This window comes from Lissotriton helveticus, chromosome 1_1 (assembly GCF_964261635.1).
Source record: "Lissotriton helveticus chromosome 1_1, aLisHel1.1, whole genome shotgun sequence".
Lineage (NCBI taxonomy): Eukaryota > Metazoa > Chordata > Amphibia > Caudata > Salamandridae > Lissotriton > Lissotriton helveticus.
Window position 1 is genome coordinate 1742871181 of NC_136057.1, and position 26740 is coordinate 1742897920.

A 26740-nucleotide genomic window follows, 5' to 3' on the forward strand; every position below is an offset into this window, starting at 1 on the left:
CAGTGCCTTATGGCTATTTTCACTAACATCAGTCCCACACCTTAATAGACACAAGTATCTTATAGTGTTTTTCATGGTGTTTGCAGTGCACAAAATGCACCTTAGAGGGCATGATTGATAGTGGAGAGTGAGTGTGAGTAAACTGAATATACAGTGAGTTCACTGTTTAGTTCACAGTTGACACACTGTTTTCACAACCCCTGGGCCTGTCCTCATCTCATTTCAGGTGTGCGGGACTCCAGAGTACATTGCCCCTGAAGTCATCCTGCGCCAGGGTTATGGGAAGCCGGTAGACTGGTGGGCGATGGGCATCATTCTCTATGAGTTTCTGGTGGGGTGCGTGCCCTTTTTCGGAGACACCCCGGAGGAGCTTTTTGGACAGGTCATCAGTGGTACGTATTCAGGCAGGAGGAGGGGTAGAGGGGACATATGAGGCCTTATTGCAGCCTGAGGGTTTGCATCATTAAATGCATTCAAGAATTAATAATTTACTTATATTTAAAATATTTTTATTGAGGGTTCCCAACATATTCAAGAAACACAATTCTAAAACAAAATATGCTCAACCTATGGATCAGATATATGTAGACATGTCAATCCATCCCCAATCCCAAATTGAAACAGAGGGATGAGAGAATGGGGGAAGGGTAAAATAGGAAAGCAGAACAAACAATTATACATAGTAGTGAATAACTACAGTCAAGTCCCTTTGATCACAGCATTGGAAGCTAGCTCAACTTCCTTCATGTCCCATGATCCCATAGATGTCCCTAAAAATGAACAGCAAGCACATGCCAACTACTAATGATGTAACATCTTCTCATGTTCTTTCCTTCGCAGCCCCTAAAAATCTCATTTGACTCTGCTTTAGTAAAAACTTAGGGGCCCATTAGGATGTCGGGCGAATTGCCCCCACCAGGCAATCCGCCCGACATCCGCATTCGAATTCCCCCCCCGCCATATTAGTATGGCGGGGGGGGGACCTCGGCGGACAGAAAGACCGTCCACCACTTTTCCACCCCGGTCGCCTTGCTGCCAGGGCGGAAAAGGATTAATATGGTGGCAGTGTCTATTAGACACCGCCAGCCATATTACAATGGACTTAGGGAGATGCCGCCACGGAACGGCCTGCGGTCTTCACTCTGGGGCCCCCCAGAGTGAAGGAGAGGTGGGGGGTGCACACGGGGGGGGTACCTGTGGTACCCCCTGCATTTGCGTAAACAAAGCGGCAGGCACCGCGCGGTGCCTGCCGCTTTGTTTATGCAAATGTAAAAGTGCATTTTTAGCATGGTGGCGGGCGGTGCTGAGAGCAATACAGGATGCGCCCGCCACAGTGGCGGACGCATCCTAATACCCCGCGCGGAACCCCAGCCCTTATGGTGGGCGGACCCGATTACCGATGGGATGGCGGGCAGACTAAGTCCGCCCACCATCCTAATGGACCCCATAGTGCCTGTGAGGCATCTTCAACTTGCCAGATGGCAGAAAAAGCACAACTAGTCACAGCATGATTGGTGTTTTAAATGACCTTTCAATTACGATTCCTATTCTGTGTAGAGCAGCTGTATAATGGGAAGAATGGAATGAGCTTCTGCCGACAGGTAGATGTTTCTGTCAATATCCCTTCTCTCTCTCTTTTGCTGTGTTCAGATCCTCCTTAACAATGCATACTAGATCACGTTGCTGCTCCCCTTAGTTTCTAACCATTGTGCCTTCTGCGTCTTTACTCTAGGAGAGCCCAAAAGTGGGAGTCTCTGTATTTGAAAGATGTTGGATCATTTCAACTAGGGTGTCTTCACTTCATCATCCTTGATAGGCGATTACTGGCTGAGCACAGCTGGTCTTCAAAGGATTAAATCTGAGTTTCTTTGCAAATGAAAGCTGGAATCATACAGTCTTTACAATTCTGCTGAATCTTACTATCTTGTTGCAGCTTGATATACATTCCTCCAAGGAGATTTCTATAGGGTAAGCAGAGTTTTACTATACTTCACCCCACATATATCTACTGTGACAATATGTATATCGTCAACGTATATAGATGTGGAGTTAACGATAGTAAACTGATACTTGCCTATTTGCACTTATCGTCTTGATATTTTGGTGATTGATATTTTTCACACACTATTCTGTCCACACGATATTGTAGCGTCAACATTGTATCAGACAGCTGACTGCTGATCAGTCAAGGCCTTAATGGAGGTTATTTTTCTTTTCATGTCCATGGTGGTATGTTGACCCCAGTATGTGCCATTATCACCTGCTTAAGCTGTGATCACCAACTCTGCGGCATTAACACCCTGCCTAGATTGCTTCAAAGCAAACATTTCTCTATTGCTTTTTGTTTTATCCTATTTAGGAGGCATACTCATCTATGCTGCCAATATAACACAAGTATACAAATGGTGAATTACAAGGACCCTCCTCAAGGCTGACAGCTACTAGACCTTCCAAGGGCAGATGTTTTGCAGGAAGTTGCAGACTCCCTGGGCCATCCCCCCTTATCCAAGCCTGTGCCATAGCCCTTCTCAGGCTCCAGGGGTGCTCCTCATTAGTTTCAGTACACCATCTGGCATTCTCGAAGAGCAGTGCAGCTGCCTTTGTGGTCATCAGGTTTTTGAAAGAGCCCTCTTTGAAAAGGCCAGCCCAGGGCCTGCCCGCTCACGCTGAGTTCCAGCAGCATGACCACATCCATCTTGGGATGTTGCTAGGTCAAGGGGAGTCACATCTCATCCACTTATTGCAGGTGGTAGACAGAGAAAAGATAGGATTGTCTGCAGCAGAGCACAGGTGCACTACTGTGTTCTTTGTCTATGTGAATCATTGCCAGCCTGCTCTACAGTCCCCAGCTGCATCAACAACACTGGGCAAGAGAAGATATGCTCGAACACAGATATTTTACGAGAACAGTCAGTCGGCGCCATGTGCAGTGTAATGGCTACCACTGGAAAACTTGCCCTTCACCTTCCACCTTGTCATAAGGTCCTTTGTGGCAGATTATTTTACTGAAAAGTACAACCAAAGTATTTGTGATTATGTTTGTCTGTATTTCCTACATTTCGTTTCCAAAAGTGCCTCCACATTTGGCCATTGAATCAGCAGGACTTCTTGTTTTGATACAGTGCTCTTTAGCAGTATCAGTCATGTGTCCCCTGTAGTTTAAAAACTCTTTAAAACAATTGGTTTTCAGTTTTTCAGTCACTGATAACAGTGAGTCCCTTTAAGCATTTTGGAGGTAACAGACTGGTCTTTGATGTTTCCTTTGGTTTCTTATCTGTTCGACAATTCCCTCTTTCTATGACCTTCATCAGTGTTTTTTTCTAAGTCATATTATGACATCCCCTTCATTCAGTCAGCCACAACACTATCTTTTCGATCCCCCGACTGATCGGGCTTGAGTCATGATCAATCAAACCTGGCCCTTCATCTTTCTGTGGGTAAGACATAATTTGTTTCAGATAGAGCAGACATGAGCATCACTAGAGACAGTGCCTGTATTGCCTACACCCTTTCCTCCCCAGCCTCATGGTCACAGCCGCTATTTTGTTCTGCAGTCAGAGAGACTGTCTATGCACCACAAAAGGGCACTGGAACTCATACCCAAATTGTAGTGATAAAGGGATTCTACTTAAGGTTTTTCATGAATAGGAAAAAAATGGGAATGTAATCACATCCTAAACCTTCAGCAACTCAACAAATACTTAAAGAAGCAGTTATTCAGAATGGTGATCCTAAAGGAAGTTTTGCTGTTGTTAGAAGGTGGAGAGTTTATCATTTCTATGGCGATACAAGTTGGTTACTTCCATACTCATATCACCCACAAACATTCAAATACCTCTAATTCATGGTAGTTGGACACCAATTTAAAGTCCTGCCTTTTGATCTCAAGTGAGCCCCAAAGATACTTACATTGTACATGGCTTCAGTGACAGCATTTCTCAATGTCAAGTTCATTAAATCTTCCTGTATTTAGATGACTGCTTAGTCAAAGGAAAATCCTTCTCAGTGTCACAAAGTCCACAGAAGCAATGAAAAACTGGTTCACCAACCTGAATCTGTTGATCAACACAGTCAAACCTTGATCGCAACCCACAACATCTATACCGGTCCTAGCTGCCATCCTGAACACTGAGTGAACGAGGTTTTTACACTGGAGGATAGCATATTACTTCTTAAGTCCCTTGAACCACAGATTCAAAAGCACAGCTCAATGACAGTTTGTCTCTTTGAATCCTTGCTGGACTTGATGTCATAGTGTATTCTACTAATCCCATTCTGCAGATGCACCTACTGAAAGAAGATCTGGATTCACAGTGACCCCAGATAGGCAGACTCTACGTTGACCATATCTAGGTACTTCCCAAGATCCACTAGCATTTAAGATGGTGATCGGAATGCATACACCTCAAGTAAGTCTCAGCCTTTCAACATTAATTAGCTCACTTCTTCCTGACTACAGATGCATCATTGGAAGGGTGGGACACTTACCTTCACAAGTTGGATGCAAACGGTCATTGGATGATGTAGAGGGACCTTCACATAAATGTACTACAGTTCAGGGTAGTGAGGAAAGGATTGCAATAGTTCCTTCTAAGATTAAAGATTAATCAGTACTGGTGATGATGGACAATACCACAACGTTTTATATCAACAAGCAGGGAAGTACAAAGGCGCTGACTTCTTCGGGAAGAAGCACAGCACTTAGGGGATTGGGTGTTATACAGGGAGCAGCTCTCAAAGCAGAGCACCTCTGGGAATCTCCAACAAGTTGGTGGATGCCTTCAGCAGAAAAGACTGTATGTTTTACGAGTAGGAATCCTGACCTGACAAGCATGATCTTTTGCCTTTGGAATCTATTTGCAACACCATTGGACAGAAAATGGTCATTCTTCACCAGTCAGCAATGACATGCTGGATTGAGGACCATTAAAAAGAAAATGTCAGTTCTTGGCAGTAGGCGGTGGCATCCCGGATCGAGGTGAAAATGATTTTTGATTATATGGTACTTTTGCTTATGCCTTTCCATCACTTCATCTTATTCTGAAAGCCCTCAGCAAGGCCAAAAAAGAACCCTGTAAGCTAATACTCATAGCCCCTGTGCAGGGCCAGCAATATTAGATCACAAGTTATTTTTTCCACCTCTCAGAGGTTCAACCGGTACCACCCGGAGCACAGCACATCTCACTATCCAGACATGGCATTCAAATTCTCCATTACAACTTGGCCTCCCTGCATTTGTAACTCCTAAACAACCTGGAATTCTCTCACTTAGATATTGCTCTGGACTCCTCTCTAATTCTTCCCATGAAACTTGATGATTACCAGCATGTCTCTAAAGTAGCCTCACAGTGCTGTGGTACTGAGCCAATTACTAATTAACAGGAGAAAACAGCAGTTAGAGTTTGTTGAGGGAACCCATATGTTTTGACATTTTCCTTAAATTTCTGATGGCCAGATGGCCAGTGTTGAGGTGTACTGCACGTTGAAGATAATCTTCTTACTTCTTTTATCTTCTCCTGCTCTGACATCCCATGAGTGTCCATGGACAGTCAACAGAGCATGTGTGTTTCATTGGTATACCTTAGGCATCCCCATACTCTTTCATGTATATCTTTTATTTCTTCTTCCAGTTCAATATGGCTGTAGTGATTGCATCCTTCTATTAGCATAGGCTGCCTCCATCTTTCCGTCCATTATGTACAATGTACAGGAATTTATATAGCGCAAATCACCGAGCGGTTTCTAAGCGCTTGCTTAGGGAACCCGTCCTGGTATTCCCCTGTGAGATAACCCCGGCAGGGTATCCGCAAGGTGAAAGCCAGGCATCCCGCCACGAGGGGCCGTTGCGGAGATTAAGCAAGCTATTGCCCAGAGTCGCAGAGTGTGAACCCGTGAATCGAGTAGGCACCTGAGCGAGAATTGTCGAGTCCATGGACATTTTAGGACTCAAGACCCCGCCGAGCCGGGAATTGAACCCTGGTCCCGGTCTGACCTCTGCTTCCAGGTCTGCCTCCTCTAACCAGTGAGCCACACTTCTCCACACTTATGATCACCGCAATTTCCCCAAATTGGGAATCTGTCATTGTTCACCCAAGCAATGAAGAAAGTTTATTTCTCAAAGCAACTGTGTTAATTGTAATGCACAGACATATTTGCTTTATCTGTGTCCATTATCCATATCTGATTAGCACAGGCTTATAGGAATCTCTATAAATGTAAAGCACAGTTTATTTTGGTAAATAGTACTCTTTCAATCCTCCCTATTTAAAAAGAAATTTCTCACGAAGAAGAATGAATCACAGAAAGTAGTCCCCAACAGGAATTGTTTTCGGACTGTTTGCATGATCGAGCGGTCTGTGCAATAAGCCCACCAGAGAGAACTCATGTTACAGGGAGAAAACATTTTCAAAATGATCTTGATATCCAGACCCAGGCAAAGACTGTGCTGTCAATCGTGCCCAATCTTACCAAGGGTTTAGTCCCCTGACCTCCCTCTTGCGGCGCTGAGTGACATAAACACTGTTAAATGCGTATATAAGCTCTCCTATACTGACAGATCTCAGAGACAAAAGCGTTACACAGCTCATAAGGAGCTACCCAAAGGCCAGAAGCATCCTTAGATTCCAAAATCCAAGGAGAACACATGTTGCCAATTGAGTAGTTTAAAACCTGCTGCCAATATTCAGCAAAATGCAACTTTCTGATGGATACTTCAAACCACTGATTCCTCACCTTGTGAATACCGAATGAATTTGTGGTGATAGTGGAGTCAGGGAATGAACATGATGGATGACTGTCTTCTTGGTGGGGTATTCTGAAGACCTCAGCTTGAAAATGAGGAAGAACATTCTGAAATGAGAGCAATGTAAGCAGAGATACATGGCGTGTCTTTCTCTGAAGAGGGCAGAATGAGTAAGTAGCAAGTAGTCTCCCTGAAGCAGTTGCGGTGTAGGTGGCATGCTTACAGGGGTGGAAATGAAGGGCAGGATGTAACTGTGTTGCATGATTTGAAGCACCCTCTGTCCAGTCTGATGCTCTGCCACCCGTGGAGGTAAAAGTTTATCCAGCCTCCAACCGGATAAGAGTGCGCCACTGAGAGAATATTAAAGTGGTTTTCCAACAGTGATGGAGAGGGGTGGGGGATTGGGTGTCTTATTTCAGACCTCTACTTCGAAAAGACTTGCAAAGTCTTCAAAGGGTCGAAATTGTTGGGGAAACTACTGCATCGGCGGTGCTAGGCCGAGGGAACATGCTGTTGCTGTGCTCTCCTTAAAGTGGTCCAGGACCGAGTCCTCTTTGTAATATAAAAGACTGGTGCAGTCGAAAGGCCTCTCCACCAGCAATTGGCAGGCATCATGCAAAAATGCAGTGGAACAAATCCAAGTTTTTTGCAGAAGCAGTACATTGGTGCCCCCTGCCCTGCCCAAGCAGCCGGTGGTGTCCAGGCCAGACCGGATCATGTATTTCGCTGTGCCTGTCCATCCTGAATTAGGTCCTGAAGGATGGCCTCAAGATCTTTAGGCACTGCAGACAAGATATCGACCACCAGATCCAACAACGCTTGCAAATAATGCCAAAGGAAGCAATTTAAGATTACGTACCTGAGGGCCAGGCTGGCAGGTGAAAACATATTTTTGCCAAAAATCTTCCATGCGTTTCGACTCTTTTTCTGGCAGTGTGGTCGGAACTGCATTGGGATTTGGTCTGGTAGTAGAGGGTTGAACTACGGGGCTCTCAGGTGTTGGGTGCTGTAGCAGGAATGATGTGTCTCCTTGAGCTCATCTGTGTCTTCTGGCTATTTGCTGAATTACTGGAGGACAAAATCTTGGCTATGCTGAGCGGCCCAGCAGTGTGTCTGTCAATGCCTCACTGAAAGGAAGGAGGGGTTCTTGTTAGGTCTGCCGTGGTTACAGAACCTTTGTTTTGTTTTTCACTGATGGAAGTTGTTAGTCTATTACTTCTGCTGCTCTCTTGATATCCATTGCAAATGAGGCAGAGGCTTTGGTGGAAGGGCCCTGATGAGAGTTCATACCATTGTCTAGTGATGTATCTAGGCAGCTGGCCTCTTGTAAATCCAGGAATAGATTCTCAACATTAGATACCTTAGAACTGTCATCACCATTATTGTTTTGTAGACTATATCTGTAGTGTAAGGGAAGCATATCATAATCCAGGTGAGGTTGGCCTGTAGGTCAGAGAGGATGTAACTTCAAACAAGGTCACAGAAGATTTGCGTTCATGTCTGAAAGGACTATCAGCCTCCCTTACGGCATTGGTGGCATTGCTTCCTTTATCGATGCGTGCAGGACTGGTGCAGGTCTTGGGGCCATATGTGGTTTTATTGCAGTCATTGGTCCAGGAGTTGGGGCAGACCACGAAACAAGGCCGAGAGGTGCAATTGGCATTGGGGGACAGATCTGTCAGTAGTAACCCGACTGGAGGCTTCTTTGGATCTATGGGGCACTAAGGCATGCCAGAGGGATCCTGTGGAGTACTACAAATCCACTGCATGGCCTCTTTGAAGACTTAGATCTGCTGCGGTGTCACTGATAGATCACAGCTCGGATTGGATCTGGACTGATTATGAAACCTGAAACCAAAACCGCGAAGAACCCTAATGTCCGTGTGACTTCTCATGTTGTGTCTGGTGGGAATAAGGGGAGCTATGTTTGTACTTCTTATGCTTCTTTTTCTTGGACTTACCTGATGACTTTGAATGTGACAATGACCTCTCTCGACTCGCCACACAACTTCAAGTTAAGCAAGGAGCCCAGAGACATACCTTTTGAGGGTCAGTCTCTGACAGCTATTTTGGAGGTACTCGTAGGATTTAAACCATGTTGTTTTTGGGGGATACACATCCCTTTCACAATGTAAAAATATTGAAAAAGTTTCTGCCAGGTGACAGAAGTGAGGGACAAGATCCTGATTTGTGTTGGAAGGCACAGAAAGAAAGGGACTTATGTCGATGCGAAGAGGTGGTGGTTATGTTCTGACCTTGATGTCACTTCTGGGATAGAACGGACCTGACGCAGAGCCTCATGATGCCACCTACCAGTGCACAAAGGAATTGCTGAAGAAAAGATCTTAGGATCCAATCTGGCTCCTGGGGTTAGTCACGAGGTGAGCAACCTGGTGTTATATTCAATTTACACCAAAAAGAGCATTAACAAAGGTGAGTAACTTTTTCATTCTGCCCCTTTCAGAAAGGTACATACTCGGTATTCCTTTACTTACATCGCTCCCGCTTCAGAATGTTCTGCTTCATATTTAGGCGGAGTTCTTAAAAAAAAAACCTGTATCAAGACAATCATCCTTTATGTTCATTCCCTGAGTCCACTATCACTTCTAGTTGATTACTTCTCAGTCTTATGCTGCTTGTGGAAGTGGGTGAATTGGACATATACATCCCAAAGAAGCATTTGCCTAGTGTTCTTAGCTATGATGAAAAACCAAAGTACTTTTCAAAGATTTAAACACACTTTTTCCAGATTTATTTCAGCGGTGTGAGTTGTGCCTATCCATGTCTGGTGCACATTTGATTGAAATATGGGTGGGTGCTTTGACAGCTAACCACAAGGCTTTCTATTCATGAGGTAGCAAAGTACACCATTCCTGTGGGCCTGATTCTGTTTATGATTGATTCATAAATTCCTAGTCTATGTACATTAGGATGGTAATTTCTGCAGCGTTTTCCTCAGATCCTCCCTCTGAGCTTTGCGGTCACTATTCCAATGTGTTCTCCACCTCACTTCGGGCCCTACCACAAATGTTTTGTACCAAGCTGCTTGGCCCTTCACTAACCCATTGTACAAACCAGTATCAAACTCGAGACCCAGGTCTCATTTGTCTGGGAAACTCTTTGGACACCTAAGCTCTCATAAAGATCATGAGATGTCAGGAAACTGTCAGACTCCGATAACCCAAGTACCGCTGTCAGTGTGCTCCTCACGTGGAGCCTATGTATGTCCCCCTCTTAGAACTGCAGAAAAACACTTTAGAATATCTAAAAATCCATGCTTTAACAATGCTCACACTAGCAAAGTATCAATTAATGTGCAAAGCCTTTATTAATGTGTGTGTGCTGATAATTGCCTCAGTCTGACTTTAGAGCTGTATTAGTGCCCTCTGAGGTTCTTTCTTTTCTCCACCCACAGATGTGATCCTTTGGCCGGATGGCGACGAGGCCCTTCCTGGAGATGCTCAGCACCTCATTGCATGCCTGCTGCAGACAGACCCTCTACTTAGACTTGGTGCAGGTGAGAAAAACAGAGGTGATGTGTCAATCTGTGATATGGATGCCACTTAAAATCCTGGCCTCTCCCCTTAGTGCCTACTGGCCTACCGACTCTTTTTCACTTTTTCTATTTGCCTATCTTTGATACTTGTTACCCTTCTTTACCTATACTTTCCTCTCCACACACTTTTGACTTTGTCTGAGGTTCCCTGTATCCCCCACTTCTCTTCTTTTACTTCGCTCTCTTTCCACTTTGTGTATCTTGGCCATCTTTTGCCATCCTTGCTCTTCTCTGTTCTTTCTTTCACACATTGTCACCATATTTTCCCCTATCATGCCTTATTCTCCCTTCATCCTTTCATGAAACATTCCTTTATTTTCTCATTGTGTCACACTCTCATCCACTCTCTCTCTTGCTCCACTTCTCTGTCAGGCCCTGTGTGGTCGAACTGCCATGGCTTACTCTAGGAGTTGACCAGGGTTAAGGACTCCGATACTGTTTGACACAAACTAATAATACTCAGTAAAGATCACTTGCCAGTAAGTGCCATATCTTTAAAAGAGTACACTTTTTTATAGTTCTTCATGTACACAGTTAAATGTACAAACACCAGGAACATAAATGACCCTTTTCAGTCCAGGACACAACCCCAAACAGTTTTATTGTGCTTACTAAGTTAGGCATTATTGATTAAAATAAGTCCAGAAGACTGATTTATCATGACGGAAAAGATCAGGAGTTCTCAGCCTTGATCACAATTCTTTGGTTCTCAGTCAGCTTGCAGTAGGGACAATTTGGAATTTGGCGGATTCAGAGAATATCCCAAAAAGAGGCAGATGCCCTCTCTGGCAGACTCATAGTTGGCTGCCCAGCTTAGAGGTGAACGATCCCAGGTTTCCAGAGGTCCTTGACTGGCACCAATTCTGGCACTCTGACATAGATCAATGTTGGTCAAAAGGTATGCCCTATTTAAGGCGGTCCTTCCAATATACATTTTTTCTGTTCAGGACCACAAGGGTAAGCCTTCCAATTTTGAACAGAAATGATCCCAACGTGCAGTGAGAAAACTTCTAGCATGTCATCACCATTGATTTTTGTATTCTTAAAAACAAAAACAAAGTTCCTCTTTGGGAGTTTATAGAGGAGACAAACAAACATAGACCTGCTCAGGAAAGTTATCGCCTGCAGAGTAATTTCCACATTGATGACTGCACAGAATACATTAGTAATCCCCACAAGTCAGACAGAAATATCTAACTATGTCTGGAGGTCCTTCACCGGAGGAGTGGAAGCTTTAGCCTCTTCTGATCTGACAGGCTGCTTGGCCTCTTGCCAGGCTCTCAATGAGTGTGTATGTCATTGCTTACAATCCCTAGTAAAAATATACAATTTATTTACATTATATTTAACATACAAATATTCATACTAACCTTTTTTCCAGTTAAATAAACTGTTTTACCTCTCCCTGTACTTGACCATAAAGACACTCAACAGCTGGGTTGAGATCTCCCTATGGTAAAGTATAGGGGAAATAAAAAAATGTTTTGAACATTATAACAAATTATCAAAAATATATATTTATGTTTAATATTAATGTAAATTAATCTTGTATATTTTTAATGTAGAACAACTGAAAAAAATGGTATATAACCATTAAAACTTAATTTGGAATTAAATATTTATATCTGATAGATGCTTGTTGCCACAGATTCCTTACCTTAGATTAATCCCAGGTGTCAGGTTGGATCCAGAGATTTTTTGTGAGCAGTAGCTTTGCACTCGCTGGTAGGTGGCGTAGTTTGACTCCGGTTGGCGTTGTCTGCACTGGAAGTGACATGTGCCGTTCCTTAATAGGCTCCACCCCAGCACACTGATGTCACTTCTTTTTTTTCGGGCACCAGAAGAGCTACTCCCAAACTTTTTTGACTGACCTTTTTTCAACTTTTTAGCAAGATTTTTTCGAGATATGTTTCCTGGTGCATCGAGGAAGTAAATTAGGAAAGCTGGTTTCAAGCCATGTGGTGCCTGTCACCTACAGATGTTGGTGGCAGACCCACATTTAGTGTGCTTATGATACTTGGAGAATGACCACGACACCAAGCTCTGCGTCGATTGCCGCACCATGTGCCCCAAGGCCTTGAGGGATCCGTCTCTCAAGTTCTTCACTGCTCGATGTGCAATGCCACAATGCTTATGATGCTGATCGACAGAAAGGTCTCAAGATCATTTGCAGAGCCTCTCCATGCACTCTGCGTCGCAGTTGAGGTCGTTGGGTAAGTTGTACAGACAGAAAAAGAGCCAGAAGTTGAAGAGATATTCACTAGGCCATGCCTATCGAAGTTATCTGACAGGATGAGGGAGTGTCGGCACTTATGGCTTATCTCTGTGGTGGAGCCTGCGCCTTGACCCTCTCTGCACTTTCCAGATTTTCCAGGAGTTAAAGCAACCCAGACCAATTCCGTGAATTTTTTGAGGCCACCCAAATATGAGGTGCATGGGCTCTTAAAATGTCCAAGGTCAGTGTCTATATACAAACTTTGTGCATTTGGTGGACATAGACTGACTTTTTTTCTGGGTTTCTGTCTCCCCTTCCCATGCAGGTATTAAGTCACATTAGGGGTCAAAACATCCATAATGTTTCACTTGGTTATTGATTAATAATAATTCCACATGTTGTAATGCTATATGCACATGTTATCTGCTTGTAAATATTTCTAACCAGTGACTTTTTATTGTGTTTCTTGAGTGTATCCTTTGTATTTATTCACGCACTGGAGCACTGCATCACCTGCACTTACGTTAGTTGTTGTATCATTATCTGCATATATATTGAAGAACAATACAAAAAACAACCACAGAAACATTTGTCAGCAAGTTGTGATCATTATTTTATTTTTTGTGTAAAATTCTACCAAAGTGTGTACTTGCCACATTGTTTTCCCTAATAACTCTGTAAGCGCTTGCTTCTCCAGACAGATACAGGAGAGTGGCATATTTCAGAAAAGAGTCCCACAGTGTAATCTGTTTTTATTCCTATGATAGGCTTGGATTGGGAGATGAATGCGCCATTCCCATCATCATATTTAACTCCGACACAGAGTCGGACACTTGTTGTTTGACATCGGTGCCAACGGAGGGCAGAATCCCCATGACTGAGCCAGTGCCTTATTCCTATAAGAGGCCTGGGTTGGGAGACAAGTGCAAGGGCTCTACGTAGCCTTATGGACACCGTTAAGAAGAACCTATGGACAACCAGTACGAGGATCTGGCGGATGCCAATAGACTGGACACCTCCCCAGACACTGGCCTGGTCTCTTCCCCTGCCGTGGCTAATGAGGAGGGTGCCTCATTCACTATGGTGGTGCGGAGATGGCTGACATCCTAGAACTTACACCAGCCTTAATGGCAGTCAAGGCAAACATCTTGATGGAGGTGCTTCAGCTGGGAGTTGCCCCCAGTGAACCTTTACTCCCATTCAATGAAGCCCTTACTGATATCCTACTCGGGCCGGGTCCAAGTCTTGCGCAAATGCTCCTGTACATCGGACAATTACCCGCTGCCATATCCCTGCGCCACCCAAGTGGAACCCAGATTACTCACCTGACACCCCACGCCAGTGAGCTTGGTGGTCGTGGCCTCCACCTTCAAAGTTAACCCTGGTGCATTCCCTACCACTCCACTGGACAGGGAATTGAAAAGGCTGGATACCTTCAGGAAGACGATGTTCTCTTCTCCCAGCATGGCACTGTGGTTGGTGAACACCGTTTGCCTCTTGGGCTGATGCTCCCATTCAATCTGGGACTCAGTTGCGCAATTACTGTGCATGGTCTCGGAAGAGGCCATAGCCATTCTCTCTCAATCAATTGTTGATGGTGGGATGCAGCCAAGTTCACCATACAATGTAGGCTGGATACGACCAAGTCGCAGGTTAGAGCGATTTCATTGTAGGCGGCCCTTAGGTGCCTGGCTGAGAAGCACTGGCTTATCAAGGGATGCCCAAGCCTCGCTCATGGACATGCCTTTTGATAGCTCTCAGTTGTTTGAAAAAAAAGGAGGACTCTGCGCTCGAGCGCTTAAATGACAGCATGTTTCCAACTAGGTCATTGAACCTCTCCATGGTCCCTCGCCAACCCCAGTCTGTCTTCCTCCCCTTTCGTGGAATGGGAGGGTCTTCCAAACACGTCTTTACATGTACAACCACCCCGCCACAAACCCTCTCAATGTTTTGTGGCTGAGGATGCAGTTTACCCACAGATCATGTGGGAGAGGTAGCCAGAGGCTGAGTCATTCCACCACCCCTCGGCAGTTGCAGCCTCCAAACCCCCTTTAATATGCCCTCCGACCACCATGGGCATCTAGTGGGGGGAAGGATACACCATGACCTGCACCACTGGAGGTCAATAACATCTGGCCAGTTTTGCAGCTAGTCCAAAGGAGCCACCCTTCCCCATGCCACCTACTTGCGACAAGCTGACAGAGGTCCACCTCTCCTTGCTTCAGAAAAGGTGTCAGCATCAGAAGTAGGTTGTGATTATTATTCCAGTTACTTTCTGTTGCCCAAGAAGGATGGAGGACTTCTTCCTATTTTAGACAGCACCTACTTAAATTTATTCCTGGGAAAGGTAAAATTCAAAATGCTCACTCTCACACAGTTCTTGTCTCCTCTGGACCCAGGAGACTGAATTGTATTACTGGACCTTATATGATGCTTATTTTCACATCCCCTTTCTGCCTGCCCACAGGCGTTACCTCCGGTTCATTGTAGGTCAAGAGCACTTTAAGTTTGCCGTGCCCTCCTTTGGCCTTACTGGCGCTCCTTGGGTGTAAACGAAAGTGATGGTGGTGGTTGCAGCTTATCTGTGTAGGTCAGGCAATCCAGCCTTTCTATACCTTGACAATTGGCTGTTGTCTCCCTACTTCAGGCTACAGCGAACCTTCTGCACTCGCTGTGGTTCACTATCAACGTGTCGAAGTCACACCTAACTCCCTCTCAGACACTGCCTTTTATTGGAGCTGTTATGGGCACAGTGCATTTTTGGACCTATCCTTCTGACCGGCAAGTCCAGGATATTCAGGCTATGATACCAATGTTTCAGCCTCTATCCTGGATTTGGGTGAAACTGGCCCTGAGGGTGTTGGGCCTCATGGCCTCCTGTATCCTTCTTGCACCACTTGCATGCCTGTTGGCATATGAGTGGGACCTGCAGTTCCAGGGGCCCCAGCATATGGGGACTCTCTCAAACATGGTACAGATTTTAGAGGGAACTGCAAAAAGATCTGTAGTGGTGGCTAATGAACTGCGATTGGGTTAGTGGCAGACCCCTCTCCTTCCCCAACCAGATCTGACAGTAGTGACAGATGCGTCACTCCTCCTGTGATGGGGCAGCCATCTGGGAGAGGCGGAGATCAGAGGCCTCTGGTCGCCACATCAACCTGTTGGAGCTCCGGGCTATCCGGCTGGTATTAAAAGTCTTTCTACCCTCCATCAAGGGAAGGTTAGTACAGGTGTTCATGAACAATACCACTGCCATGTGGTACTGCAACGTACAGGCCGGCATTGACCTTTTGTTCAGAGGACCTGTGTCTCTGGACATGGCTGTAATAGCAGAGTGTATCCCTGGTGGTTCAACATCTGGCAGGCTCTCTGAACACCAGAGCGGACAAACTCAGCTGAAGATGCGTTGCAAATCATGAATGACATCTCCATTCAGAGGTGTTGCAAGATCTCTTTCAGCCTTGGTTAGATTTGCCTCCCAACAGTGAGAATGCGCAATGTCAGCAGTTCTGCGCACTGTAGTTTCCAAGGTGGCTCTCGCTCGGAGACGCTTTTCATATCTTGTGGGTCTCAGGCCTCCTGTATACCTTTCCGCCCATACCGCTCCTGCCCAGAGTTCTCAAGAAGATCAGGTATGACCGGGCCCAATTCATCCTTGTGGCTCCTGACTGGGCACGGAGAGTCTGGTATCCCGAGCTGTTGAGCATGACCATCGGTCCTCCGATCAGGCTGCCCTCTACGGAGGATCGTCTATCGCTGCAGAAGTGGAGGGTTCTTCACTGAACCTGTCAACGCTCCGCCTTCTTGCATGGAGATTGAGCAGTGACAGTTGACAGCTTTCATCCTTTTTCCTGAAATCTGCAATGTTATTCTGGAAGCCAGGGGGTCCCTCCACCAAAATGGTTATGCCTGCCATTGGGGCAAGTTTGTGTCATGGTGTTCAGAGATCCAATTTGACCCTCTTTCTGCCCCCCCTTTCTCACGTTCTTCTGTTTGTTCTTTCCCTTGCCCAGCAGGGCTCTGCTCTGGGCACTATTAAGGGATATATTTCTGCTATATCTACCTTTCTACTGTTGCCTCACCAACCTTCCCTCTTCCGATCCCCTATTATACATAGGTTTTTGAAATAGTTGCATCATATGTTTCCTCCTCCCTTCATTATGCCTCAGTGCGACCGTAATCTGGTCCTGATGTTCCTGATGTGTACTCTAGCTAAGCCTTACACAATTGTCCTCTCAGGCTCCTAACCATCAAGACGGCCTGCCTGGAGGGTCAGTGAGCTGCAGGCCTTTCCATCCCGGCCTCCTTACCTGAACATCTACCTAGACACACTGGTACTCTGTACGAGGACTTCCTTTCTTCCGAAAGTGGTCACTCCATTTCAAGCACAACAAAGCATCAATCTACCTAATTTTTACACTCTGCCTCATCACTCCCAGGAAGAGAAGTGACTTCACTGTCTGGACCCAAAAAGAGTGTTGTCGTTCTATCTTGACTGTGCGCGAGAGTTTTGGGTGGACAACCAACTCGTCGCGTGGTATGTCAGAGCGAAGAAATGGAAAAGTTGCGCAAAAACAGACCATCTCCCAATGGATCGTGCTCTGTATGAAGATCTGCTAGGCACTGGCTAAAAAGCAACCCCCCTGAGGGTTTGCATGCTCATTCCACCACAGCTAAAGCTGCAACCGCTGCATTAGCATGTGGAGATCCAGTCTTGGACATCTGCTAGATGGCAACCTCGACTTCCCTGCACATGTTTACCAAACACTAACACTAATGGCCTGACAGTCAGGTTCCTAGGGATGGGCATTTTGCCAATTTGGTCCTGCAGGACTGCCTATTTTGAAATTGGTCCGCAGACTCACCTCTGGGGAGATATTACTTAGGTATCTATTCTAAGGGAAGGCATCATCGGCTAAAAATCTCTATCAGATAAACCAGTTACTTACCTTCGGTAATGCCTTATCTGGTAGCGGCTCTATCTAGTCGCAGATTCCTTACCGACTCACCCAACCTCCTCGCTCTGCGAACGGATTTCTAGGTTCAGGGCTTTCCCCTTTCAGGGCCCCAGTATTCCACACCAGTGATGAGTGAGCTTTGTGGCTCAGGAATCTGTCATGGAAAGTTGCGAAAAGTAACTGACATCAGCATGTTGGGGTTGCGCCTATAGAGGCACTGTGCACGTCACTTCCGTAGCAAATGACGCCACTTGGTGCCAAACAATGACACCTACCGGCGCGCAGGGGTTCTGATCAAGAAATATTTCCGATCCAGTTTGATGCCTGGCGATAATACTAAGGTAAGGAATCTGCGGCTAGATAGAGTCTGCACCAGAAAAGGTGTTACCGAAGGTGAGTAACTTCTTCTTTAGTGTTGGTAAATTCCCTCAAATTCCCTCACAATTTTAAAGAATTCCAGAGTGGAGGATTTGCTGACCAAAATGCAATTCACACAACAGTTTGAACTACCCAGTTTCAGTTGTGCTCTATAGTTTTTAATTCCTTGCTTATACTTATTTTTCTCATCTAGAAAATATCTTTTACACCACTTCTCTCCAATGCTTTAAAGTCACCCTTAACCTCTACCAGATCCTTAGCGTACCATGGAGCAGAGGGAGATCTAAGGTGAGCCACTACTGTGCCAAGAAGGGCAACTACATCAAAGGAAGGCACTACCTATGCATTCAAATTTATATTTTCTTTCTAAAAATAATCTTTAAAACTGCGACAACATTCAACAAGCATAGCTCTAACTTTGACAGAAGAAATAATAACCACTTTGCTCCTTGATTTCAGTGTTTTTTCAGTCGCTGAAACTTGGCACTGTTATAATAGCTATAGTTTTGAGAGCAGTGCCTATAATGTTAACATGAACGTGTTTTAAAAGTAAAATGAAAAATGACAAAGAAGGAATTATTGTGTTCGTAGCATAAGTAGCTGTAGATACACAAGCTCTGCATAACCCTACCATTTAGTGTTGGGCCTGGATGTTTGCAAAATGTTTTTCATCGATGCGGTTGGAGCCCTAAGACCTGGTGTGACTCTACCCTTGGTCCACAGTGCACAAATACGTAGACTCTACCACAGATTGTTTTCTTCCACCACTGGGCTCAGTCGTTTGAGAATGCAGCTTTGGATCCAAAGCGTTCTTTTCCAGACTCTTCAGTGCCAACCACCCGTACTTCAATGCCTGCGACAGGAAAAAAACCACTGTGCCTCTTGAGAGTTTGTTCTGCAACACCCTAGATTTCTTCTCTAATGGACACTGTCTTCCACTCTACCATGTACTGAACCTTAAAAGCTTCAGCCTTTGACAAAACCATGATCCATCTTAGGTTGCATTTTGGAGAATGCACCTAACCTAGGGCATGGGTATGGAAAATACATCCTCTCACCCCTAGGATTAATGTCAAGTACCCCGAGAGGAGCCAGCATGGCATCAGTACTTTGTATTTCACCAACTCACAACAAAACCTCTTGTGAAGCTTGCTGAGACTTTCTCTGCAAGAATTCTCTCTGGTACTGAAGCGAATGGCAGTGGGCTTGTCACAGGATACAGCAATAAGGTTCTCACAAGACTCCCAACATCTTTGGACCCGAAGACCAATTTGGTGCCGAAGAGGAAAAGACCAGCCTATCTGCTTGTTGAGGGTTAAATCATTAGCAGCGCTAACATCAGATGGGCCCTAGATGTGACTGACACCTCCACCAGGGAAATCGACATTTTCCTTCTCTGGTCTGCCTGGCTTAGATTCTCGGAATTCCGGCATGAGGTGCAATAGCACCTTTTTAATGTCCTTTTTTGATTGCGACCATATGTTCGGCCCCTGGATAAATCTGATGCTCGAGAAAATCAAAAGGAACAATTATAGCAGAAAGCCCAAGCCTCACCTTCAGTTTCCTAGTCTCAGGTCTGCCTTTCACAGGTAGCAGTGCACAGGCAGTGGCAAAACTCTACCCCCAGGTCAACAACCACCCTACCAATAGCAGCAGCAGACCTTTCAATAACCCCAACAGACTAATAATGTTCAATGGGGAGGCTACACGGGTAATGACTGTGGCAGAAGCAAAGGTGGCTCCAGCTACAGGATTCTCAGCCAGCAAACAGTGATTCCCCATCCGACCTTTCCTCTGATCATACAACACATATCAAAGGAATGTGAACGTTGATATACTTGTTCCCTTTCTGAAAAGACCAGATCAGTGGGTAGCCCCATTCATATGCAAAGGATGCTGTCTTTAATTTCACACTATGCCACCCAGCCTCCCACCTGCCTACCACGTCTTCTGCCCAGACCAACTTCAGCTGTTAGAGGAAGAGGTCCAGGCACTCCTTGCCTAAGGTGTCACTGCACCAACGAGGCAAAAGTGTATACTCCCTCTGCTTCCCCAGGCATCTCCAGGAAAGAGCCAGGTCTAGATCTCCGGCCATTGCACAGGTTTATCGCCACCAAACATTTGACATGGTCACCCTGCAGGATGGCATCTCGCTGCTCTGCCAAGACATATTTTTCACATCTCCATCTGCTCAGCACATCAACTGTACCTTTTCTTCATAGTAAGCTAACAACACTACCGGTTCAAGGTGTTACTGTTCAAAGACAGTATGGCTCCAAATGCCTGGCAGTAGTGGCAGCGAGCCTGCACAAAAACACCGTACATATCATTTCATAACTAAATGATAGACTGGTCACGAGCAGCGGCTGGCAACAGTGCCTAGCACACCCTCACACAGCAGTGCCTCTACTTAACAGGCTAGGGTACATCATCAGCATCAAAAGGGCTTGATAATGAACGCTGTTACAGGGAAAGCATAGCATAAAGAACACAGGGTGATGCCATTCCAACAGCTGCTTCCTCTTTTTCAGACACAACGCCCTCTCACTGTAAGGACTGAGATGAAACTGTTGGGGATGATCTTGCATTGGAGTAGTGCCACACTCCAGGCTGCACACGTGACCACCACAGTAATGATCCGCGAGGCAGTGGTCACAGGTTGAGGCTTCTGGGAAGATCTAATATTGTAACACCCAGAGCTCAGCATACTCTACTACAGAGGAACAGCAACAATCTATTGCTTGGCAGGTCATATCTAGACACTCTTCCGCAGATGACCATTACTACTGACATGTCTCTCATTGGGTGTGCACCTCAATCACATGACCATACAAGGCACCTGATGCCTCAATTCCACATACTTGCAAAACAGGCAACACTCATCATTTTCCAAATCTCTGTCATTAAGTCTTTTAAAGAGTGCCTCAAAAGGGTAATACCTCCCAAAAACACCCCCTATCCCGTGTGGAACCCTAATGAGGTTCTCACACCTCTGGCCCATCCACCACCTTACGAATCCCTATACCCCTGTCCTACAGTTTAGAAAATGAGCTCCAATCTTTTACAATAAAAGATCCATTCATTCAGGTTTCCAAAGATAGTCCGTTGGTCCAACCCCAAATTCCTGCCAGATGTTGTTACACCTTTCCATATGAACCAGACCATTGAGCTGCCAGTCTTCTTCCCACAATCAGAGACTGTAATGGAGAGGGCCCTTCACACACTAGAAGTTAAGTGGGCACTCATTGATAGAACTACGGGTCAGAATTTGAGTTTGGCAGACAGAGTACAGTCCATCAGGGTGGTGGAGGACATCACTTACAACTCCCTGATGGATCACCACCAACCAAATTAGAAACCATTAGAAACCATTACCAGCCAAGCGCTATGGTACGCAGACTGTTGCAGGTTACTTTGTCGCCTTTGCGACCAGGTAGCCTGTCTGCCAAATTCTAAATCTGGCCCAAATGTTTTTCTTAAGTCCAATAAACTTTTTGTAGCCTTTGCCAAACCCTATATGGATCACCCCATAACAAAATCAGCCATTGCAAGATATATGTCAAGTGCATCCAAACTTACAATGCTAAGATCCACCCCACAGGCCAAAGTGTCCCACTTTGACTTTCCTAGGTAACATCCTTTTAGCGGATAACTGCAAGGCTGCCACTTGGTAAATCACATAAGTGTTCACCAAGCACTCTTGTGTGGCCATTCTATCCTGTCAACAGGCTTTACTTAGACAAGCTGTCTTAAGAATAATGTTCAGAACACCTGCATCATCTGTTCCCTAACCACCGCTTTGGGGAGAAACTGCTTTACAGTCTATGCAGAGCATGTGTATCTACCGTCATAGATGCCATGAACGTAAAGTGTTACCCTGCAACCATCTCTTCATACTGTGTAGTACTGCTGATTCAAATGCTCCCACCCCCCTCCCTGGAAGCCAGCAATGATCCAAGAAGTTTTCTCTCGTTCTTTCCCTTTACAGTGCACAGCACACTCTGTGTTTAACACTGCTGTCCACTAACACTACTTCCCCACTAAGCAGAAAACAATCTGATGTGGAGCCTGTGTTTAGGTGTATTGTGGGCCAAAGGTGGAGTCAAAACAGGTATTTTGATTCCAACATCTTTGAATAAAAACACGTTTTGAACATCCAGGCCCAATTCTAGAAGGCACAGCACTACATGCTATGAACATTCTGTTACATGGTAACATTTTCTATACACCCTGTTTGAATGACATTAAGGTATTTAAGGTTTTTGTTTCCTGCTGCAGATAAAGCCTCTACTCACTCCCAGTTGAGAAAATGTTTATGCTATTTGGGTAACATTGCCACTCATTTAAATGTTTGAATTCAATTATCAGGTGAAGGTGGACAGTAAACATTTAGTGTCTATTACAGGTATTGCATCACTTGTGCAGTAACCTTTAAATCGTTTGAGCTAAAACATTTTTTGTTAGACCTGCAAATTATGTTGTCCAGCACTGAATCTTTCAGAAATTCAAATGCTTGATTTATTACTTGTCACCACACTGGGTGGTGGGTGGCTTTTATCTTTAAGTATCTGAAAAATGTTCAACCATTCCTTTTGGTTAATTACTGCCATGGGTGACCATACAGCAGGCTTTTGTTGTGTGCCCGCTGGGCTTTGCGTAAAGCTCTTCTTGTGGAGGCAATAGCTTTATTATTGTGATTTTGCAGCCTCCATTGCCTGCCATTTCTTGAGCAGATCAGCTGGCTCCGTAGCCTGCCAGATGAGCCCTGGCTCCTTCTTTCAGGCTGTAGTGGTGAATTCTCTGTTTGAGGTTGAGGGATTAAACTTCACTCATGCTAGGTCTTCCGAGGTGAGATGCTTCAGTGAAGAAATGTGTCCAAACAACCGCAGAAGATTTCCACTAATGAGAATATCATGGTTGCCTTTAGGGCAATAGCGGGGAATGAAGCCCAACTCAGAGCCATCTCAGCATTCCTCTTTGATGGTTCTGCCTGATGCAGTCAGCGATGACTCACTCTCTGGTCTTTTAGAAGGCACTGGTGTCTAAAAGGTGAGGTGCTTGCCCTTTCCTGTTAGATGCAGAAGCAACAGTATTTGGATTCAATGAAGGTCCCTTATTCTCGCCCCATGTTAAAGCCTGGATGTTACGTCTAGACAATTGCTGTCTGACTGAATACCCGTATCAACAATGCATCTCCCAGCTCCTGGAGGCAGCATTAGGCTTGAACAGCTGGGGCAGACCACAGCCTGCTTCATCTTGCCCTTGTTAGTCATTGGGTGATGGGGCTGGGATTAAGGCATCGGACTGTGGGCCCTCTACGTTGGAAGGCTTCGCTGTGGACCCATTATGTTGTATTGGGTTTGGCGATCCTTCATTGACTTTGTGGGGCGGTCCCGCTAGAGGCAAATTGGTTATCTTTGGTACTTGCACAAATATGGGGGAAATGTTTGATGGGTTGAGTCCCACCTGTACATTGTTTTTTGGGGAATGTCACGAGCAACGACTATCTCCATTTCGATAGGTGTTGTTCCTTTGTCTGCTTCTTCAGTCTATTTTTCGCTCTCCTTGATGGGGCAGTGGCTGTTGTGGAGAGAGGAGCGTCCAAGTTTACTGAAGCTTCCTGATGTTCTAGATTTCCTAATGGTGCTGAGTTGTCCTGGTTTTTGTGAAGACTCTTTCACTAAGGGGTGGTCGGTAGATGCTGTTGCCTCAACAGGGCCATGTCCAGGCTTAAATGGGGTAGGTGACTCGAGCGAATTAGAAATAGCTTCCTGGTTCTTTGGTGTACCTTTTGGTATGCTGACCTTTGCGGAGCTGATTCGCATTTGCTTATCCAATATGCTTTCACTCTTTAATATTTGCATCTGCTGTTGGTGAAGTACATGACTGTGACAGTAGCTCAATTATCAATTACTCTACACTGACCCTAGTACATGTTTGTGACCCGCAGACATTTAGGCCAGTTGTTGGGGATGCTTTGCATTTAGAAGTAAAGTGACAATTGTGAGGGCTAAAGTGTGGACTGGTGGAAGTTATTGATCTTTGATTTATTGGTAGCGGTGCTCAATGGAGCAATGTCAATGACTTTGTAAAAAAACTGCCTTATCGTGCCCATTGAGGATATTGTTTTCATTACCGGGGAGCTACTTAAGTTCCTCCTTTTCCACTCCAGTTTGTCAGACTCAGAAGTAGAGGGCAGGGGTGCAAAAGTTGAAGACAGGGTAGACGAGTTCTCTACCAATTCTTTTTTTGGGGTTACCTGCTTCCTCCTAGGCATTGTCACCGTTGACTTGTCTTGTCTTATGACTTGCAGCTAGAAAAGGGCAGCCTGCTCAAACCTGAGCCACCCTGCAGCTTGGTTTTCAGCACCAGTCCGACGGTAGCGGTATTCCCTGGATGGTGCAGGTCCACAGTCCGGCAACAGCTAGGAGATCAATAAACAGAAACTACCCAGAAAATTCTATTTGACAAAGGAATTTCTATGAGCGCCGCCTCACCTTCCTTGGTCCTTGTAGCAGTCTGCGCTGTCAGGGAAGGAACATGAGCACGCTGAGAGACCCTGCAGGGTGGTTTTAGTGGAGTGCAGTCCCCAGAACCAAATTTTATAGGGGCACTGATTTGCACTGCTGAAATAAGCCCTGCCCTCCCAAACTGGGAAGGCTAGAGGATAGGTGGGTCATAGACAGCGCAGCCACTGTAATTGAGCACGAGGGGCAGTGGTACATGGGGGAGGTATAGAGTGGTGTGGAGCGGCCTCCCGCAGAAATGACGCCCGCTTCTGCTCAACTGGCACCACCTGGTGCCTATGTACTGCCATGCTTGCTGCTCTTACCACCACTCTCCTCTGGCGTCCAGTGTCTGTGTCAAACTGGACCAGCCTGGTTTCGCCTATTTTCCGCATGGATGCTGCCTCACTGCCGGGGGTGAGAACGGTCCCACTGGTGCCGTCTGTAGTGGTTGCAAAAAGAGACGGATGCAGCGTCTTGGCTCCACAGCCATTCACTCAATATCCTGCAGTGCGGAGCAGCAGTGCGTCTGCGGCGTCTGACATCCTGCCTGCCCCTACCGTGCTTCTGTGCTTTAGGTCTATAATGCAAATGTTAATCTGGTAAAACAAGACAAAGGTTCTCATCTTTGGAAGACACCGAAATAAAAAGCACTTAACCTAGCACTTGAGTAGCACGACCATTCACACACCCAGGAATACAATTATCTGGGAGTTTGGGTTGGTGAAAATACCAAACCCACAGCACCTATGAATTCTACGAAAAAGAAAGGAGTTGCAATTATTGACAATATCAATCCATTGAATTCAATACTCATTAGTTCGTCTGTCGCCCCCATACTTAGGGTTATGAATGCATCTATTCTTCCAGCCTTGCAGTATGGTCATCATGCCTATCCAGGAGTCTTATTTTCTGTCTTGGAGCAAATCCACTGCACCGCATACATGAAAATATACCAACAGCCTCGATATCCTCACCCTTCAAGACTAAGACTGGAATATGGTCTTGTGACTCAATCTCTAGACTGCAAAGCCTCCCTATTAAAATAATACAGTGTACACTGAAGGCCCCCACTTACTCACTATAGGCTTACTTAAATGTATCTATTAAACTCCAGATAAAATTCAGTGGTTTAACAATTTAAAAGGCGCTATTGCATCCCTTAAAATAGAGCAATCATCTATACGGATGGAGGATGTATCACATACAGCCTGGAAAAAAGGAATAACCCGGCAACTGAGGGTATTGTCAAAGGAGCAAGACCTGAAATCACTAGACAACTCTGCTTGAGCTCAAACCTTGAACAACTCCTATCTGGTGGGAAGCTGCAACCATCCATTCGTTAGAGAGCAACAGAATAATTCTAATATGGGAATCTCTGAAAGATGCCAATGATGGGAACCCTGGTTACAGGTAAGTAAGGTAAGTAATTTTTTTCTTATATGGTGGATGTGGCAAGGTCCTATTTACAAGGAAAATGCAGCAAACTCCCAATTTTGTTTTCTTAGTGTACCCGATTATGAGTCATACAGGCATGGGGCTGGAATAAAGGTGATCAGCCTGATAGTCTAGAAATAGGGATACATGGGCTTACACAAAGGATAGTTTTTAATTCTTAAATTGCTACAGCACACACATTCTTGAACCTCTGGATGTTTAGATGTTCTGTTGAGTTACAGCTCGCTCCAAATTCAAGGTTATAGATCAGAAATAAACTGAGACGGACTAAACTACAGCAAAAAGAGTCAAGATATTGCAATTGATGTCCACAAGGGGCTTTCTAATGGTCACCCTACTCTGTGCAGCTCTTCAAGTTCTTTTTGCTGCACCATCTATTTCTCTGCTCTCCTACCGCTTAAACACGTACTATATATGTTTATCTTATCTTTCTCTCCCTCCATTTTCTTGCCTTGTTTCACATCTCAATAGTCTCACCCTGTATCTCACCACAAACTCTGTTTTATTTTTTTCTCTACTAATCATTGTCCTTCTAAGTCCCCATACCATCTCACTCATCTCTCTTACTTTTCCATATGTCCCCCCTCTTAAAACTCTCTTACAGTTTGCTTTTTAATCATGCAGGTGGTGCATACGAGGTGAAGACTCACAGTTTTTTCAACGAGTTGGACTGGAACAGCCTGCTGCGTCAGAAGGCAGAGTTCATTCCTCACCTGGAGTCAGAGGAGGACACCAGTTACTTTGACAGCAAGTAGCATTTATTTTATCAATAATTATAGTATATTCAGCTAGTAACATAATTGTTTCTAGTAAATCTGAAGACCTTTTTCCTTTGCAGTTTGAGCTGGGAACTTTAACTGAGCTCCCCGAGACAAACGAAATTTGTCTTGGGGGTCAGTTTGGACAGAGTGTGGTAAAGCCAACCCT

At 45.2% G+C, this 26740-nt stretch overlaps 1 protein-coding gene across 1 annotated transcript in view; it reads left to right on the forward strand.

The window, feature by feature from the left end:
* Window positions 1-26740, forward strand: part of MAST1 (microtubule associated serine/threonine kinase 1) — a 419095-nt gene that overhangs the window by 319853 nt on the left and 72502 nt on the right. Inside the window, exons 16-18 of the mRNA XM_078689234.1 lie at window positions 227-392; window positions 10158-10259; window positions 26438-26560. Of these exons, the coding sequence (XP_078545360.1) occupies window positions 227-392; window positions 10158-10259; window positions 26438-26560 (391 nt within the window). The remainder of the gene's footprint in view (window positions 1-226; window positions 393-10157; window positions 10260-26437; window positions 26561-26740) is intronic.